The 21,756-nt window shown below is 38.6% G+C and overlaps 1 protein-coding gene across 1 annotated transcript in view; it reads left to right on the top strand.

Moving 5' to 3' along the window:
* LOC127637236 (B-cell receptor CD22-like) overlaps nt 1–21,756 on the top strand; it is a 157,510-nt gene that overhangs the window by 26,944 nt on the left and 108,810 nt on the right. Inside the window, exons 2-5 of the mRNA XM_052118193.1 lie at nt 8,051–8,114; nt 8,342–8,695; nt 14,751–15,059; nt 15,440–15,703. Of these exons, the coding sequence (XP_051974153.1) occupies nt 8,069–8,114; nt 8,342–8,695; nt 14,751–15,059; nt 15,440–15,703 (973 nt within the window). The 5' untranslated portion in view covers nt 8,051–8,068. The remainder of the gene's footprint in view (nt 1–8,050; nt 8,115–8,341; nt 8,696–14,750; nt 15,060–15,439; nt 15,704–21,756) is intronic.

The raw sequence follows: 21,756 nt of genomic DNA, 5'->3' as shown, positions 1-21,756 counted from the left end.
GCACATTACAGGAAGGTGCTGTTAAACTTCTCCAGACCAGTGGTGTAGCTAAGGGTGGGCTGGGACCCCCAAATTAGACCCAGGCCCACCTTCAATATTAGAGATTATTATTTGAATTCAAATATAGGTTTATAAAATAGAAAAATCTGAAAGTGTAAAATAATGATAATTATTGGCCAAAAACTTGCCCCATCCATTTTAATTGAGGCCCACTCAAAATAATTTTCTGGCTATACCCTTGCTCCAGACTCTCTTTCATCATCTCTGTTGTGTCCCTCACATGTGTGACCTCATTGCTGCTTTATACAGCGCATCCGGAAAGTATTCACAGCGCTTCACTTTTTCCACAATTTGTTATTCCAATAACAGCCTTATTCCAAAATGGATTATATTCATTATTTTACTCTAAACTCTACAAACAATACCCCTTGAAAGAAGTTTGTTTAAAATCTTTGCAAATGTATTAAAAAAAAAATCACTGTAAAGCAGTCAATGGAAAGGAGGAGGCGAGAACTGGCTTGACGATATAAATCATATTTTTAATGATAAACTTAAAAGACAAACACACACACACACACACACACACACACACACACACACACACACACATGCGTACGTGCGCACACACACACACACTACGCACGCTACGCACACCACGACGGGCATGTCCGTAAAATATCTCTCTCTCCGCACAATCCTCCGCAGTCGGCCTTTATCCCTCTCGGAGGCTTGATTAGCCTGATAAGGGACCGGGTGTGTATAATCACGACCCAGCCCGCCCTCCACCCTGCCACAATCACATGTACATAACTATTCACAGCCTTTGCCATGACACTCAAAATTGAGCTCAGGTGCTTCCTGTTTCCACTGATCATCCTTGAGATGCTTCTACAACTTCATTGGAATCCACCTGTGGTAAATTCAGTTGATTGGACATGATTTGGAAAGGCACACACCTCTCTATATAAGGTCCCACAGTTAACAGTGCATGTCAGAGTCCTGGCGCATAGAATAGGTCGAGCTTTTGGAGGCGGGTTAGCATCAACTGAGCTGAGACTGGAGAAGATGGATGCAGGTAGTATGATGATGAAGATGATTCTTCAGTAATTGATAGTGGGGGATGGTCACAGATTACTGATGCATCAAACAAAAGGAAAAATAGAGATTCTGAGTCAGGTGACAACATTACAAGAGTAGTAGGAATAAACAAAACAAGGAAAATGGAGGTAGAATACAAAGTAATGGTTGCATTTTCTGGAACAGTCGAAAACATCAATAATCCAATGAAACTTACAAAAATAATCAAAAAATCAATTGGAAATATTAAATCAGCAAGGTATCTATCAAACAACCGTGTCCTCCTTTTTTGTGTTGACAAAAAGCAACAAGAGATTGCATTGATGATCAAAGAGCTAGGAGGTAAAGCAGTCAAATGTTATGTACCGGGTGATCATGGGGGTGCCTGTATCTTTATCTAATGAGGTTTTAAAGGCACAGATTACAAACGACATGGTGACAGAAGTGAAGCGTCTGCTTTCCAGTAGAAATGGTAAAAAAGAAAGTAGTACTACTGTTGTACCAACTTTCAATTGTAAAAAATTACCGGAACGTATTAAGATCGGATATATGTGCTATACGGTCCGGCCGTTTGTGAGACCAGCATTGAGATGTTTTAATTGCCAAAGATTGGGTCATGTGGCAACAGTATGTAAGGGGAAAAAAAGATGCTGCAAATGTGGCGGAGAACATGATTATGGGCAACGTGGAGAGGGGGTTGAACCCAAATGTTGTAATTGTGGAGGACCACACAGTGCAGCGTTTCTAGGTTTTAAAGTCCAAAAACAAGCTACGGAAGCAATGAAACTCAAAACAGTACAGAATATATCATATGCTCAAGCAGTCAAGCAAGTACAAGTGACTAATGGAAATTTGAGGGAAAATAACATAACCCAGTCTAAAGATACTTGTAGTCATAAGTGTCTTGAGGATGGAAACATGCTTGTGGTAATATGAATATTTTACAGTGGAATGCCCGAAGTTTGATTGCTGAATGGACAAGAATTTAAAAGATTTGTTCATCAGCTAGCAGTTTTACCTGATATTATATGTATTCAGGAAACTTGGCTTCGTCCGCAATTACATTTTAGCATTCCTGGCTACAAGTTGGTTAGAAAGGATAGAGTTGGTACAAACGGTGGAGGATGTGGGACATTTGTTAAAGAAGGGGTGGCTTTTAGAGAAATAATAATAGATGCTCCAGGGGAATGTGTGATTGTAGAGGTGTGGACACAGGGAGGGGGATTAAAGGAGGTAAACTTTTATAATCCTTGCAATCAGTTAATATCCATCCATCCATCTTCAACCGCTTATCCGAAGTCGGGTCGCGGGGGCAGCTGCTCCAGCAGGGGGCCCCAAACTTCCCTATCCCGAGCCACATTAACCAGCTCTGACTGGGGGACCCCGAGGCGTTCCCAGGCCAGTGTGGAGATGTAATCTCTCCACCTAATCCTGGGTCTTCCCCGAGGCCTCCTCCCAGCTGGACGTGCCTGAAACACCTCCCTAGGGAGGCGGCCAGGGGGCATCCTTACCAGATGCCCAAACCACCTCAACTGACTCCTTTCAACGCAAAGGAGCAGCGGCTCTACTCCGAGCTCCTCACGGATGACTGAGCTCCTCACCCTATCTCTAAGGGAGAAGCCCGCCACCCTTCTGAGGAAGCCCATTTCAGCCGCTTGTACTCGTGATCTAGTTCTTTCGGTCATGACCCAGCCTTCATGACCATAGGTGAGGGTAGGAACAAAAATTGACCGGTAGATCGAGAGCTTTGCCTTTCGGCTCAGCTCTCTTTTCGTGACAACGGTGCGATAGAGCGACTGCAATACCGCCCCCGCTGCCCCGAATCTCCGGCCAACCTCCCGCTCCATTGTCCCCTCACTCATGAACAAGACCCTGAGGTACTTGAACTCCTTCACTTGGGGCAATACCTCCTCCCCTACCTGGAGTACGCACTCCATCGGTTTCCTGCTGAGAACCATGGCCATGGAAATTTATCAACAAAATAAAATAATGCACAATAGATGGAGGTTTGATAAAGCTGATTGGGATAAATGTAACAGTTTTTGTATTGATGGAATGGAGAATTTTAGCTTAGAAGATGATATAGACTTGTGTTCTGTCAGATTAAATGCAATTATTATAAATGCAGCTGAAGCATCCATTCCTAAATCAGAAGGTAAAGGCAGGTTGAAAATTGTTCCATGGTGGAACGATGAATGCACTAAAGCCGTTAAAGTTAGAAATAAAGCTTTTAGAGAGCTAAAGAAAACCTTAATACCCATAACTTTAATTATATATCAGAGGAAACTGGCTCAGGCAAGGAAGATAACAAAGCAAGCTAAAATAAGTATTGGCAATCATTCTGCTCCACAATAGGAAGGGAAACCCAACTAGGAGAAGTAAGGTGTGTCCTTAAAAAGATGGTTGGTGTTTATAGAACTCAGAATATTCCAGTCATAGGAGATGAAGGGAAAACAGCAGTGACGCAAGAAGATAAAGCGGAAATGTTAGCTTCCACCTTTCAAATGGCACACAGTTCAGATAACCTAGGAATAAATTATAAGAGAAGGAAGAAAGAAGAAATTTTAAAGCAACATCAAGATATTTATAAAAAAAAAACCTGATAGTCAAACAGCTTTGGATGCTGCCTTTAATATGTGGGAACTTAAGAGTATTAATGAAGGTTAGAAGTACTGCCCCTGGAAAAGATAGAATTTGCTATATTATGATTAAACAGATGGATGAAGTAATACTTGTTGTAATATTGGATCTTTTCAACAAAATTTGGATGGAAGGACAACTACCGTTATCCTGGAAACAAGCTATAGTAATCCCTATTCACAAACCAGGGAAAGATTCTGCAATAGCTGGAAATTATAGGCCGATAGCTCTGACGTCTAACCTTTGTAAAATAATGGAAAAATGATCGTTAATCGACTTTATTACGTGTTAGAAAGCAAAGAATTAACAGCTCCTTATCAGTATGGTTTTCGACCAGGTAGATCCACCCTAGACGCACTAATAAGATTAGAAACTGATGTTAAAAAGGCTCTAGCAATGAAAGAGGTGTTAGTGGCAGTATACTTTGACATTGAAAAAGCATACACTGATATGATGTGGAGCGTAAGGATTGCTATTAAAGTTGCAAAGAATTGGAATTGAAGGAAGATTTTATAATTGGGTTTTAAGTTTCTTATTTGGACGTTCGATTCAAGTCAAGGTAGGCAATACATTATCTCAGATGGTGAATGTAGAGAAATGGTCAGTGGAATGGGGATTTAGATTCTCTATTTCCAAAACGTGTTGTCAGTTTTTTACTAAAAAGAGGATTTCAGAAAATATTAAACTTTATTTATATAAACAGCCACTAGATAGGGTATCAAATTTGTAATATTTAGGTTTATGGTTTGACTCCAAATTAACTTGGAAGATTCATGTCAAATATATTGAAGAGAAATGCAACAAAGTACTAAATCTAATGAGATGTATAGTAGGCCAAGAATGGGGGACTGATAAACAATATGATCAACATATATTGTGCTCTCTTACGATCCGTTTTGGATAATGGATGCATTATATATGGATCTGCATCAATTAGTACGCTAAAAAGGTTCGATTTAATTCAAGCACGAGCTTTGAGATGTATCACAAGAGCAATTAAAACAACTCCAATCTCAGCAATGCACGTGGAAACAGGAGAGTCCCCATTAGAAATAAGACGTCAAAAATTATCTGTTGCTTACTGGATCAATTTACTACGGCATAAACAGGAACATTTTACAAAAGCAATAATAGAGGGGAGTTGGGAAACAATAAACTTAACAGGAACAGGATTTGCATGGAATGCAAAGGAATGGGCTACAGAAATGTTGCTAAATAATATATTATTTTCATTAACGACTGCCATTTCTCCAATACCCCCCTGGTTTTTTAGCCAACCTGAAGTTGATTTACAAATTCACGAGAGTGTTAAAAAGGACAAATTGATATTAAGAGCTATACAATTGAATATATCAGAACAGTTTATTATGCATTTCTTCCAATATACACAGATGGATCAAGAAATCCAGAGATAGGTCGTACTGGATCAGCATTTTATGTTCCAGAATTTAAAATAGGAAAATATGGGAGACTAACAGATGGGACTTCAGTGTATACAGCAGAATTAGTGGCAATTCAGATGGCTCTTAGTTGGGTGGAAGAAGTGATGCCAAATAAAGTTGTGATATGTTCAGATTCAATGGCAACACTTATAAGCCTACAAACATATCAAACAGTTAGATATGACATCTATATAGAAATATTGAATATTTTGTATAGATTAAGGCAAGCTGGAACAATAATAACATTAGTTTGGGTACCAGCACATGATATACCAGGAAATGAAAGATCTGATAAAATGGCTAAAGAGTCACTTAAACTAAACAGCCCTACTATTACAGTTGCATTAAGTAGGATGGAAGGAAAAAGTATAATTAAAGAAGCTTGCAACCAGAAATGGCAAAGAAATTGGAATGAATGTAAAACAGGAAGACATTTTTATAATATACATAATACTGTAAGACAAAGTATATTTACACTAAATTTAAATAGTCTCAGAGATGATCAGGTTATTTTAACTAAATCAGACTAAGGATGGGACATACAAATCTTAATTCTACACTTCATATTATAGGGAAAGATGGTACAGGCTTATGCGAAATATAAAAAAGTAAAGGAAACTGTTGAGCATGTGTTGTTGTTTTGTCCTAGGTATGAACAGGAAAGGAATGAGTTAATAAGAGAGCTACAGGAAATGGGATGCAAACAATTTACAATCAATAACATATTAAACACAAAACAAGGATCCGGGTAAATTATAAGGTCAGTTTTAAATTTCATTAAGCATAGTGGTCTTAGGAATAGAATATAGACATATTTTAACATACATCTAGACTGAAATCACTTCACACTCCAGCACAGGTGGTGGCGGTATGCACCATAAAGTTGGTATGCAACCTGCCAATAAATCCATAGAAGAAGAAGAAGTGCATGTCAGAGCACAAACCGAGCCATGAAGTCCAAGAAATTGTCTGTAGACCTCCGAGACAGGATTGTATTGAGGCACAGATCTGGGGAAGAGTACAGAAGCATTTCTGCAGCATTGAAGGTCTCAATGATCACAGTGGTCTCCATCATCCGTAAATGGAATAAGTTTGGAACCACCAGGACTCTTCCTCGAGCTGGCCCGCCCGGCCAAACTGAGTGATCGGGGGAGAAGGGCCTTAGACAGGGGAGGTGACCAAGAACCCGATGGTCACTCTGACAGAGCTCCAGCGTTTCTCTGTGGAGAGAGGAGAACCTTCCAGAAGAACAACCATCTCTGCAGCACTCCACCAATCAGGCCTGTATGGTAGAGTGGCCAGACGGAAGCCACTCCTCAGTAAAAGGCACATGACAGCCCGCCTGGAGTTTGCCAAAAGGCACCAGAAAGACTCTCAGACCATGAGAAACTAAATTCTCTGGTCTGATGAAACAAAGATTGAACTCTTTGGCCTGAATTGCAAGCGTCATGTCTAGAGGAAACCAGGCACTGCTCATCAAAAGGCCAATACCATCCCTACAGTGAAGCATGGTGGTGGCAGCATCATGCTGTGGGAATGTTTTTCAGCGGCAGGAACTGGGAGACTAGTCAGGTTCGAGGGAAAGATGAATGCAGCAATGTACAGAGACATCCTTGATGAAAACCTGCTCCAGAGCGCTCTGGACCTCAGACTGGGGTGAAGGTTCATCTTCCAACAGGACAATGACCCTAAGCACACAGACAAGATAACAAAGGAGTGGCTACGGGACAACTCTGTGAATGTCCTTGAGTCGCCCAGCCAGAGCCCAGACTTGAACCCTATTGAACATCTCTGAAGAGATCTGAAAATGGCTGTGCACCGATACTCCCCATCCAACCTGATGGAGCTTGAGAGGTCCTGCAAAGAAGAATGGGAGAAACTGCCCAAAAATAGGTGTGCCAAGCTTGTAGCATCATGCACAATAAGATTTCAAACAAACTTCTTTCAAGTTGTCATTATGGGGTATTGTTTGTAGAGTTTTGAGGAAAATAATGAATTTAATCCATTTTGGAATAAGGCTGTTATTGGAATAACAAAATGTGGGAAAAGTGAAGCGCTGTGAATACTTTCCGGATGCACTGTATATAAATAAGAAGACAAACGTTAGATTAGATCAAGTTAGATCAAGAGGAATAATGTTTATGACCTGCAATATGTTGTCAAATGTTGAGTTCAGTCCTCTAGATGGAGCCGCTTTACAGAAATATAAAAAACTGCACGTCATCAGTTCAGACATCTGGATTAACAAAAACTAGAGTTCAACAAAATACACAGAATACAGAAGATTGAACATTAATGCTGCAATACACAATATAAACACGGTCATCTGAAAATAAGTCACTTTGAAAAGAAATAATATGCAAATGTTTCCTCTTATTGTTTGTGAATATTTGTATTATAATGATGAGACTGCTGTTGTTTTAAATGCTCCTCGACACTTCTCATGTGTGAATCGAAAGTCTTGAGTTTCTTCATTTGTGAGTAAAACAGGAAGTTGTAATAAATATAATATCAGTGAAGACGTTTGTCATGTTCACACTCAAACATCATCAGTGATACAGAAGAACACTTGATCTCTCAGGAAATACAACAGTCTTCTCTGGTAAGTCATTTTATATGTTCGTACACATTTACTTCCGTACGTTTCATATTTTCAGAACATAATGAAGCATGTTTTGATTGTTGATATTTCTCAGATCAAATCAAATTATTCCCAGTGATTTATTCTTGTGACTTCCTGAATTCTTTATCTTGACGTTTATTAACTTATGTCAAATATTTTAAGGACTTCAGAGACTATATATAAATGTACAGTATATCAACAATATGTTTCAATTCTTCTTGCAGGCAAAAGGAAATAATTCAGATTCATTTTCATTTGAATATTTAAGGTTGAACAAACATTAAAGATGGAAACAGCTGTGAAGTTCATTCTCATTGGATGTCTGATAAAAGGTCGTCTCATTCTTATTAGTTATTCATATTTTCAATAAAATGAATTAATAGTTTGAAAGCAGATACAGATACAAAAGCAGTTTCAGATATTAACTATTCATTTGATTTTTGTGTGCGATTAAAGATTAATTAGCACTAATTTGAATCATCAAACCTCTTCTTTATGTAAACTCAGTTTGCCGTTAGTTTATGTATTCATTCATATGTTTGTGTTTTGTGTTGTGTAGATGTTTTGTGTGACTTCAGTATCAATCTGCCAGAGAGGATAGAAGCTCTAGAAGGATCCTGTGTTTTCATACCCTGCACTTTTGATATTCACCCATATTATCAATATGACCTCACTGATGCAACACGAATATGGAAAAAATATGTATATTATAATTCAGATTATGTAGTGTTTAACTCCAGAAGTCCCAGTACAGGATATCTCAAAGGGGACATTTTTGGCAAACCAGCAGACAAAAACTGCACCACCCGCTTTGATGATGTCAGACTGGATGACAGCGGTGAATATTACTTCAGAATTGATGGCAATAATCTGAAATATAACTATTATAAAAAAGTTGACATTAATGTCACAGGTGAGTGTCGTATTGTTATCTACAGTATATTAGACTGTATACTGTATGCAGAAGTGTTATATTGCACTAAACAGTGACTCTAAAAAGAGTTTAATAACATCCAATAAAGTTAAGACATAGAGATTGATCATGTTGATGAATCAATTGAATGACTATAGATTTAAATGAAGCATCAAAGCTGAATTTGGAGACATTATTTACTGCAAAGTAACTTACTGTAATTGTATTCTGCACAAAAATGCTCCGATCATTCTGGATGACACTATTGATATAGTTTGATTTGAAATGAAAAGTGAATCTGAACCTGTATAAGAGCAATTCAGTTTTATTAATGGATGTAATATTGATATAATTTCACTTGTGTTTCAGCGTCTCCATCTAAACCCACAGTGCAGTTGAATGCTGATCAGAAGAAGGTGATGGAGGACAGTTCTGTGAGTCTGCGCTGCTCTGCTAACATCTACTGCCCCTTTAATCCACCAACTCTCACATGGAGCTCCTCCTCTAACACACTCATCCTCAATGACCAGCAACATCAGGACCAAACGAAACTCATCTCTGATCTGAACTTCAATATAACTCATCTTCATCATGGAGTCAATTTCACCTGCACTATAAAATACCAGCTGAAGGACCAGATCAAAACAGAACAGGCGTCCTGTACACTACATGTTCAGTGTAAGACAGGAATATTTGTTCTGTACTGATATTCCTCAGACATTCTGGTTCGGGTTTGTTCTAAACTCGAGATCGATTAAACAGTAAATGTTCTAACAATGTGTCAATGAGAGATTCGACAAAACTAAATAAATACTGGGACAATTATTTCAGCTCGAAACACTTAATGTGAAACTCTTTTCAAACTTATAATAGTGTCACAAACATTTACAGAGAAACAAACGCTCAAATCTAAACTTACCTCAAACTTTAACTCTGTTCTTCTGCTGCCTTGCAGTCAGTGTTGTTTTCTTCTGGAAATACAAATGTCGCCTTGTTCAAGTACAAATCATATCACTTTAAATAATATTGTAGACTGAATTCGTTTTTCTCCCTCAGATTCCCCTAAAAACACATCAGTGACTGTAAATCCGTCTGGTTCTGTGTTGGAGGGTCGTTCAGTGACGCTGACCTGCATCAGTGATGGAAACCCAGATGTGAGTTACAGCTGGTACAGAGACACTGAAGAACACCTGAAACACCTGCAGACTGGACAAAATCTCACCATCAGTAAAACCGACCCGACACACAGTGGCCGATACTACTGTAGAGCTCAGAATCAATACGGCACCCAAAACTCATCTGTACTGCTGGACATTCAGTGTGAGTATTCAGAGTTTATATTTCCTCATTTTCAGCTATTAAAATGAATGATCAACTTTTATAATATAGTCTCCATTAAATGTTACACAACTGTGATTATTTCTATAGTTATGTATGGAATCTAAAATAAGCGCTGTGACCTATACAGTATATATTTAAACTGGAATGCCTACATCATGAATCTTCATACTTTATACTGATTTTTCATTTGTTAATTCTGTTTTTCAGCCTCCATCAATCCTCCAACCAGTTATTTCTGTCTACGTCCCGATCACAATTAAAGTTTCCAGGTGATCACATCTGTCTCTGGACGGAGGTGATGGATTAATATTCCACTGGACATTAAAATCCTCCTCAACATTTAATACATTTATATCCTGTATCCAAAATAATCTTTTTGAATCTGTGTAAACTGTTATCTTATGTTGTTTCAATGTTTTTTACATTTCATGTTTTTTTGTATATTTTGATGTATTATGTTGGTTGGAAATCTTTTTGCAGCTTCTTTGATCAATATTTGTTGTTTTTAAATGTGCTTTATAAATAAATTTGACTGGAGTATTAAATTCAAGAACCAATTCTGTTAATACCTTTTTAAGAGACAGAACAGTAAACACAATTATTAAACAACAACATTAAAAGGGACTCCAGTATATCTAGAGACCAGACACCATTTATCTGAAAACTATTTTCAAAGTCAATCAAAAACACTAGCGGTCATTGAAACCAAATAAACTAAATACATGTGAAGCAAAGACTCACCATAGAAACTATCTCACATGCAGAACATCAGACAGGAACTAGAACACAATGGTAGTTAGACACAAACTAATCACACTAAATAAGCTGCAAACAATTATGGCAGGACAGGAAACAGGAGGACACAATAAAGTGCTTATTGGAACAAGTCAGTTCACTTGGTGGTCAACTCCTCAGACAGCTATTTTCTAAGCATATAAATGCAGCTACTAACTATTATGTTTCAATAATATATTTCATATCAGTATTTCAAACTGACAAATAAACTAAACTAAACAGGTGATGCTTCTATCAGAAAGATGGTTATCTTGATTTCCAGTCCTACAGCTGCCATACATTGTGATTTCTCAAAATTCATTCAAAAATACAAATATACAGAAACAGTGACCCCCAGTGGTCACTACAGCACATTACATGCAGTTGCTGTTAGACTTCTCCAGACTCTCTATTGGGGCTTTTCCACTGCACGGTACAACTCGACTCACTCAGTTCGGTTTTTGGGGTTTTCCACTGTGGATAGTACCTGGTACCTGATACTTTTTTTAGTACCACCTCGGTCGAGGTTCCAAGCGAGCCGAGTCGATACTAAATGTGATGTAAAATCCTGCAGATCACTGATTGGTCAGGAAGAATCGGCACTACCGGCGTCACTGAATTTTCAACACGCGACATGGACCCGCTATTTTTAAAGTTAGCAACAGCGATAACAGTATCATTTGTTCATGCGACTTACGAATTGTGAAAAAAGAAATGGCTGTGAGCAAAACCACACCGTGGTCAATAAACGAGGTACAGACGGTCCACGAAACGAAAACGTCTTTCAGGAAGTGTCTCAGCTGTCGGCCGCACACGGCTACCACCGGACCTACCAACAGTTTAGGGAAAAGTTAAAAAACTTAAGTGACTACAGAACCATCAAGGAAAAGTGGAAGTGGTTCGACCAAATGGACGCTATCTAGACCGGCGAGCAATGGGAGGGAGAATGCCTTGAACTCTCCACGAAGGAGGATGGTACGTTTTGTTACGTTAACTCTATGTTCTGCTTGAAAGCTTCACTTTATTCTAAAACAAACAGGCCAATTTAACTGTTACACTTGTGTAAAATCAGCATGCAACAACTGTTTATGCAGCACAATGAGCTAGTAGCTAACAGCTAGCGGTCATGTTATTGTTTTGGTATGTTTGTGTCATGCTTAAGATGATGTCATGGCAGTAGAGGAGGCACAACTATGACGATCAGTTTATATTCCCACCCATGTTGATGTGGTACTAAACAGAAGTGGAAAAGTGCCATTTCATCATCTCTGTCAGGGGTGTTGACCCCCCAAATAATCAAAACAAGCAAGTGCAACCCCCCAATAATTATTAGCAATACAACCCCCCATGTTTATGCCAAACCTACACCAATGATCTCTGTTGTGTTCCTCACATGTGTGGCCTTTTTTTTATTTTATTTTTTTTATTTAAAACACATCTCTAGTTTGGTTAGATCATAAGGAATAAGGTTAATTATGATGGTGCTGCCATACAGAAATATGAAACGGCATGTCATAAATTCAGGACTTCTGGATTAACAATAGAGCTGTTCAGTTTGTACATCAAAAACCCAGAAGAGAATTTGCATTTGAGCCATTTGTTCTTCTGGATTTTCCTTTGTTGATGACAAGTTGCTGGATAATAACCCTAAAGGCCCACGTGTACTTTGTTTTTGCACAATCCGTTGCCATTATGAGTTCACTTTTCTGATAGGCCAGCACATGTGCAGACGACACACACAGACTAGGACCGTGTGCACGAGTCAAGGCTAAAGTATAATAAGCGCATCGACGTTGCTGATTACTCCGTGCACAGAATACATGATGCAAATTTAATCATCAGCACATGCCGCCTAGATTTCCTTGACTAGATGTTCTTCTTCTGTGCTTGTCATCTGCGCATGCGCTGGCGAAAGTGTCACAAAGCACTTGTAGTGCGCATGCGGCAAACATGTTCCTATTCGTTTGCGGTCAGTAAAGTATTCTCAGAAAGGCCTTCCTGGTATGCTTTTCACACCCACATCACTACCAACACCCTGAATTTGTTGTTTAAATAATGGTTTAAGATGCCGTAGTTAAAACACAGAAGACACTCTTCAACTTTCTGCTCCGAGAACTCCTAAAACCCCTAGAAGAGTGATGTGTATTTCACCAACAAGAGGACCTATTGAAACTACATTGAGTTTACATTGAGGTGTATTACAAATGCTAAAAGAGTACTGTCTCTTTAAGAACAGATGAGGAGTGTCTTTACCACATCTGTGCTGTGTTTAAACAAAAATGGATTGTGTGGATCTCAACTTTAAAATATAATTCAATCTAAATGAAAATTGGCCCCGGGACCTTTGCTCTACCTCCAGTCTTCACTGGTTTTAACAGCTTGAACTATTTCTGACATTTGTGAGTAAAACAGGAAGTTGTAATAAATATAATATCAGTGAAGACGTTTGTCATGTTCACACTCAAACATCATCAGTGATACAGAAGAACACTTGATCTCTCAGGAAAAACTCTGTTGAAAATATTTCTTTAAACTTTCAACAGTTTTCTCTGGTAAGTCATTTGATATTTTCAGATGTTTTTACGTCACTTCGAGGTTCTGAACATCTTCTGAACACAGAGAAGGAAGTCCTTGATCATTCTAAGATATAATAAATAATATAAATCAGTTTCTTTAAGGGGTGCTAAACCTAAATCAGGTTACCTGATAGTGAGTCAAAATGTCGTTCTTGTCTTCGAATGTTCTCCATTTAATATTTTACTCCTGCACAGTAGAAAGAACTTCTGAGGAAACTGAACAACAACTTACAGACATGAAAATAACTGCTTGAATTTCCACTTGAACTGTAATTGTAAAACACGACCTGTGTGTTTGTTCATTTGTATTTTCTACTGGAAGGTTGAACGAACATTAAAGATGGAAACAGCTGTGAAGATCATTCTCATTGGTTGTCTGATAAAAGGTTGTTTCATTCTTATTATTGGCTGAATTTATGATTTGAAAAGCATGATTTGATCTTTGTGGGAGTTTAAAGAGTAATTAACACTTATCTCTTTGTGTTTTAGATTATGAATATGTGTTTATGTAATACCAGCATTTTCAAATCAAACCTATTCTGCGTGTGAACTACATTACAGTAAACTGATCTTCATTCATGTTATTAATGCATATTTTATATATGTTTGTGTTTTGTGTTGTGTAGATGTTTTGTGTGACTTCAGTATCAATCTGCCAGAGAGGATAGAAGCTCTAGAAGGATCCTGTGTTTTCATACCCTGCAATTTTGATACCGGCCAATATTATCAATATTATCAATATGACCTCACTGATGCAACACGAATATGGTATAAATATGTATATTATAATTCAGATTATGTAGTGTTTGACTCCAGAAGTCCCAGTACAGGAAATCTCAAAGGGGAAATTTTTGGCAAACCAGCAGACAAAAACTGCACCACCCGCTTTGATGATGTCAGACTGGATGACAGCGGTGAATATTACTTCAGAATTGAAGGCAGAAATAATCTGAAATATAGCTATAATAATGAAAAAGTTGACATTAGTGTCACAGGTGAGTGTCGTATTGTTATCTACAGTATATTAGACTGTATACTGTATGCAGAAGTGTTATATTGCACTAAACAGTGACTCTAAAAATAGTTTAATAACATCCAATAAAGTTAAGACATAGAGATTGATCATGTTGATGAATCAATTGAATGACTATAGATTTAAATGAAGCATCAAAGCTGAATTTGGAGACATTATTTACTGCAAAGTAACTTACTGTAATTGTATTCTGCACAAAAATGCTCCGATCATTCTGGATGACACTATTGATATAGTTTGATTTGAAATGAAAAGTGAATCTGAACCTGTATAAGAGCAATTCAGTTTTATTAATGGATGTAATATTGATATAATTTCACTTGTGTTTCAGCGTCTCCATCTAAACCCACAGTGCAGTTGAATGCTGATCAGAAGAAGGTGATGGAGGACAGTTCTGTGAGTCTGCGCTGCTCTGCTAACATCTACTGCCCCTTTAATCCACCAACTCTCACATGGAGCTCCTCCTCTAACACACTCATCCTCAATGACCAGCAACATCAGGACCAAACGAAACTCATCTCTGATCTGAACTTCAATATAACTCATCTTCATCATGGAGTCAATTTCACCTGCACTATAAAATACCAGCTGAAGGACCAGATCAAAACAGAACAGGCGTCCCGTACACTACATGTTCAGTGTAAGACAGGAATATTTGTTCTGTACTGATATTCCTCAGACATTCTGGTTCGGGTTTGTTCTAAACTCGAGATCGATTAAACAGTAAATGTTCTAACAATGTGTCAATGAGAGATTCGACAAAACTAAATAAATACTGGGACAATTAATTCAGCTCGAAACACTTAATGTGAAACTCTTTTCAAACTTATAATAGTGTCACAAAACATTTACAGAGAAACAAACGCTCAAATCTAAACTTACCTCAAACTTTAACTCTGTTCTTCTGCTGCCTTGCAGTCAGTGTTGTTTTCTTCTGGAAATACAAATGTCGCCTTGTTCAAGTACAAATCATATCACTTTAAATAATATTGTAGACTGAATTCGTTTTTTCTCCCTCAGATTCCCCTAAAAACACATCAGTGACTGTAAATCCGTCTGGTTCTGTGTTGGAGGGTCGTTCAGTGACGCTGACCTGCATCAGTGATGGAAACCCAGATGTGAGTTACAGCTGGTACAGAGACACTGAAGAACACCTGAAACACCTGCAGACTGGACAAAATCTCACCATCAATAAAACCGACCCGACACACAGTGGCCGATACTACTGTAGAGCTCAGAATCAATACGGCACCCAAAACTCATCTGTACTGCTGGACATTCAGTGTGAGTACTAATAATCAGTATTTGTAATTAGTTACTCATTAATTAGTGGTGTGTGCTAAAGCTCATTTTCAGGGTTAGTTACTTGAACAACCCCATAACTCAATATTAAACTTGAGCATGTAATTCGTCTTTCACTGCCAGGAACTGAAAAATCATACTCAAGTAAAAGTACTGTTACTTCCCAAAACATTTAGTGTGAGTACAGTAAAAGTAGCTGTCCTAAAAACTACTCAAGAGGAAAAGAGTAGCTCATTTAAAAGTACTCGTGAGTATTGAGTACAGAGTTGCAAAACATATGCCTTAAATATTGATCTGTTTCTCACCCACACCTGTCATATCAATTCTGAAGTCATGGATTAAACCACTGGAGTTGTATGTATTACTTTTATGCTGATTTTATGTGCTTTTTGGATTATCAACATTTTGGCACCCCTTCACTTACACTGAATGGACCTACAGAGCTGAAATATTCTTCTAAAAATCTTAATTTGTGTCCTGAAGAAAGAAAGTCATAGACAGATGGCATAAGGGTGAGTAAATAATGAGAGAATTTTCATTTTGGTGTGAATAAGTGTATTTGACACATTAGCACTCAAACATTAATCAATCAAACAACACGCAGCTACAGACGTCAGGAAATAAAAAGTCAATCTTTATATTTCATCTAGATCAACCAACCAGTGGTGCTATTGATGTAATGAACACCCCTGTTCTAGATGTAGAATATAGGCTAAATATAGAAAACTACTTTTTGATCGAGGACATCTGACTTCTTCCCGATAAACATCTAGATCATTTTATTGCCCATTCCTATTGATAACATTGCCTTAATCACTCACATCAGCCCAATCATTTCAGTGATAGTTCAATTACAGGCTACGTTATAGACACACAGAATCTAGTAAACAGAAACATGAAATTTACCTGAATATGTTTCTTCAAATTAGAGGCAGGATTAATGCTGATATCTGGCTTGAGCAAGTTAAACTCACATGACACGATCAGGAAACTGGCCTTTTTCACTGTGAAATGACCTTCCAGGTTTTGAACTTGTGCTTGAGGCATCCTCCACATCCATAACAGTTGGCTCAAACCTGCAGCTGCCGTTCAAGATTTTTACGTGTGATTTGATTTGACGGGAGTCACAAGACTCTCCCTAGACAATTTATCTTTTTTGACCTGATATATTAAAGGATAGGATTGTTCCAATGATGATAATGCAAAGAGTGTTGGTGATTTGGTTCCTCTTTTGTAAACTCTCTAAGTGAGAGTACAGAAACCCAAAGTGAGAAGTACAGAAACACATCAGCAGTTTTTCAAACTGTACACCCGTTTTATTCTTCTTAGATGCTCCTAAAAACACATCAGTGACTGTAAATCCGTCTGGTTCTGTGTTGGAGGGTCGTTCAGTGACGCTGACCTGCATCAGTGATGGAAACCCAGATGTGAGTTACAGCTGGTACAGAGACCCTGAAGAACACCTGAAACACCTGCAAACTGGACAAAATCTCACCATCAGTAAAACCGACCCGACACACAGTGGCCGATACTACTGTAGAGCTCAGAATCAATATGGAGAACAAAACTCAAGCAGTGTCATTTTGAATGTTACTTGTAAGTCCTGAAAAGTAACTTTATCTGAGGAGACCACGAGGATACACCATTTTCATAACGTTAATGATCATTCTCTCTTTCAGATGCACCTAAAATCTCCACCTCCTCCTGTAGACGAAGTGATGTAATCGTGTGTGTCTGTGAGGTTCATGGAAATCCGTCTCCTACACTGGAGTGGCGTCTGTCTGGACGTCCCATTATTAACTCTATGGAGATGCTCATCAGTGAAGGGCAATTTAAGAACAAAAGCTTGTGGAGCATCCTCACCATCCGTCAATCACTCAAAGACACGCCCACTCCACAGTGTGTCAGCACTAACACTCATGGCACTGCCAGCCAACAGGTTCACCTGCTTTTAACTCCACAGGATCCTCGAGGTTAGTTCAGAGTTTCACTGATTGATCTATATCAAGCTACACAAAACAATATCATTATCTGATTCTCATAGGAGAGAAAAATAATGCATGAGATCACTTTAACCCTCCTATGGACTTCTGAATCAGGATTACTTTTGCTTATTTAATAAAAATGGTTTCCTTTATCTGAGTGGAACAAGACTTGGTGACTTTTCCTCCACTTGCCATCTGAACACACAAATCAAATTGGAAGTGATTCGATAAGTCTAAATGGTCTAAAGATGAAAAGCACCTTTTGTCTTCACAATTGACAATTGAAAATTAATGGCAATGACCATAACACAGAGCTATTTTTCTAAATCTGTCAAATACAATCAATAAATCAGACACAATTCAGAAAAAACACACAGAAATTAAAGGGTGAGCCAATAAAACATCCAGAGTGCAAAATACACACACACACACACACACACACACACACACACACACACACACACACACACACACACACACAAACGAACTGGTGAGACTATAAGATTTTTTTTACATTTGTCAAATGAAACCGATAAATCAGAAACAATGCTAAACACAACACTAGTATAGGTCTCTGCTGAATAAAAATGGGCGTTTTCCAATCTGTGGGCATTTTCAAACTGGGATGGGCATTTCTAAACTGTCCAATGAAAGTAGTGAATCTGAATGATTTAAAAATGCCCACTGATAAGGAAAACACATTTTGTCCTGCAGAGACACAAGTTTAAGAAAAGACCACAAAGGGCGAATTGGAGCATATAAACCTGTAGAAGTGAATTGAAGAGGGTGCGGTTCCGTTGGCTGTCCTGAAGACCAGAGAATTTGATATGGGCAGCTACAGGTAGCCAGTGAATTGAAATCAAGAGAGGGGTGACATGAGCCCTTTTTGGCAGATTGAAGACCAGATGCGCTGCTGCATTCTAGACCATCAGCAGTGGCTTAATTGTGTTAGCTGAGAGGCCAGCCATCAAAGCATTAAAGTAGTCCAGTCTTGAAATTACCAGTTTAGACCAGGGTCTGTGCAGCATATTCAGACAGACAAGGTCTTATTTTCCTGATGTTGTGGGTTGTTGATGAGATGTGGGTGGTAAAATTAAGCTGGTCATCTACCACCACTCCCAGGTTCCGAGCTGTTCTGTGTTAGTGTAGTTGAACCAAGATGAATAGTGAGGTTGTGGTCAACAGACTGGATTGGCTGGGATCACGAGGAGTTCTGACTTGCCAAGGTTAAGCTGAAGATGGCGTTTCTTCATCCATGCCGAAATGTCTAAGAGGCAGACAGAGATACGAGCTGAGACAGCACAACAGGTAGAGCTGCGTGTCATCTGCGTAGTAGTGATAGGAAAAGCCATGTGCTTCAATGATCGGTCTGAGGGATGTTGTGTATATTGAGAAGAGGAGGGGTCCAAGCACTGATCCTTGAGGAACACCAGTGGTCAGCTAGTGTGACTTGGACACCTCTCCTCTCCAGGAGACCTTAAAAGATCTGCCAATGAGGTATGACTCAACCCATCCAAGCGCAGTTCCCGTGATGCCCAGGTCAGAGAGGGTGGACAGGAGAATCTGGTGGTTCATTGTGTTGAAAGCAGCAGACAATCAAGGAGGATGTTCATTTTTTATGCATTTATTGTTGTTCATTATGAGGTTACCCCATGTGATTCTACCCTCCCTACCAAACAGGCCAAATTGGTTGCTTAGGAGACCTGGCTGACGTCACTCAGCACGCCCTCCGATTCGAACTAGCGAACTCTGGGGATGGTAGCCAGCGTCTTTTACCACTGAGCTCCCCAGGCCCCCTCCAGGACAATTATTAATGGTTTCCATACACTCTTTTGTTCCTCTCTAGGTTTCCATCATCCCTCACTGCTGGTTGGAGTTGCTATTGGCGCATCAGTGGTGATGATCTTTTGCATCATTCTCTTCTGCATACGGTGAGTACATGGTACATATGAGTTTTGAGGACAGACAAGTAGAATGACATCCTGCATAAGAATCTGATATAAAACCTGAAAATTATTTTTCCAGAAGACAGAAGCTCAAACCATCACAGACTAGACAAGAAGATAACACCGGACCCATTCTGACTCCAAGAGTGAGTTAAACACTCTTGATTTCATGCATTATAAATCCTCTGAGACATTCATTTTACATGTTGACTCAAGGGTTTTGCTGTAATAAGGTTCCTCTCAACTGATTCTACTTTATTTTTTGTCCATGTTAGGCTGTTGTACAGGACGACGAAGAAGGAGAGATTGTTTATGGCAATCAAGTCATGATGTCACATGGTGGAGATGTCACTCAAGAATCTCTCCATTATTCCTCCATTGACTTCACAAACACTGAACCAGCATCAGGAGAGATCATCGGCTTCTCGTCTCTGACGGCTGAATACGGCGTGATCCAACATCATTCTGCAGGAGCATCAGAGGCAGAGAACAACATCTCAACACCTGTGATGGACCCCAAGAAACATCAAGTAGACAAGAACGCAAAGATCACAGATGTGTCCTCACAGGTATCAGAAGATCCAACGTATGATAATATCACCCATCGCTAGGTAGTTATTCAGGCCTGATTTGGGCATTTGCTTCCATTGGTAGCGATCAATCCGGGACCCCCTGGAGTTTAAGTCTGTGTAAACTGTTATCTAATGTTGTTTCAATGTTTTTACATCATGTTTTTTTGTATATTTTGATGTATTATGTTGGTTGGAAATCTTTTTGCAGCTCTTTGATCAATATTTGTTGTTTTTAAATGTGCTTTATAAATAAATTTGACTGGAGTATTAAATTCAAGAACCAATTCTGTTAATACCTTTTTAAGAGACAGAACAGTAAACACTATTATTAAACAACAAGAACAACAACATTAAAAGGGACTCCAGCATATCTAGAGACCAGACACCATTTATCTGAAAACTATTTTCAAAGTCAATCAAAAACACTAGCGGTCATTGAAACCAAATAAACTAAATGGAAACTAAATAAATGTGAAGCAAAGACTCACCATAGAAACTATCTCACATGCAGAACATTCTTTATTATTCTTTATTATTATTTCACCCACACATAAATTCAAGACAAATGGCACAGACCAAATAGCACATATAGTCATGTGTGAATCAGGTCTCCCAGAGAAGCTATCCAAAGCTTATAATAGGGAGCCTGAGACATATTAAAATAATACATTACAAACAAATACTTAAACTAAACACCAGTCACATAACAAGGATATCATACAAAAATACACAATACAACATAAGACACACAAAAAGTAGATCAGGACAATGCTTTTAAGATCAACTGTAGTCTAGGTAGGCTACTGGCAAGGTTATAGATATAAACGTAAAAGTTCCTTTTTAGTGTTTTCTTAAAGATGGATACAGATTTCAACACCTTCAGCCTGCCATCTAGCTCATTCCAAATCTTTGGGCCTCTACTTGTAATGCTCAAATTTGCACTTTTAAGTCTTCTGGTTTTACCAGTAATCAGATGTTTGTTCCTGGTGGCATGAGCATGAAGCGGACTACTAATTGGAATGAGCTGAGATAGCCTGCTATTTGTAACATTAACTACTTGGTGCATAATGCACGCATTGTGGTATATGTTCAACTCAGTAAGCCGGAAGAGACCTAAGCGGTAAAAGAGGGGTCTAGTAGGAGTGTTGTACCAAGACCACGTATATAGCTCAGTATTATCTTCTTTTGTAGACTTATTAATTTATTTAAATGACTCGGGTAGGTATTACACCAAATTACGTTACAATAACTAATGTGAGGTTCGAACAAGGTTTTGTACAGGGTAAGAAGAACAGGTAACGTAAGATAATGCCGTATTCTGAAGAACAGACCAACATATTTTGAAAGCTTCTGTGTCAAGTGATCAATGTGACATTTAAAGTTTAGACATTTATCAATGTGAACCCCCAAGAACTTTGTAGAAGTGGTTGGTAGTATCTCCTCATCATCTACATTGAGGCAAAACTGTTTTGTAGCTGATGCCCTTATATTTGATTGAAACATTATATAATTAGTTTTTTAATGTTGAGGGA

The sequence above is a fragment of the Xyrauchen texanus genome, chromosome 45 (genome assembly GCF_025860055.1).
Source record: "Xyrauchen texanus isolate HMW12.3.18 chromosome 45, RBS_HiC_50CHRs, whole genome shotgun sequence".
Classification (NCBI taxonomy): Eukaryota; Metazoa; Chordata; class Actinopteri; order Cypriniformes; family Catostomidae; genus Xyrauchen; species Xyrauchen texanus.
Note: the sequence above shows the minus strand (reverse complement) of the source record. Positions and strands in the feature narration are given on the sequence as shown.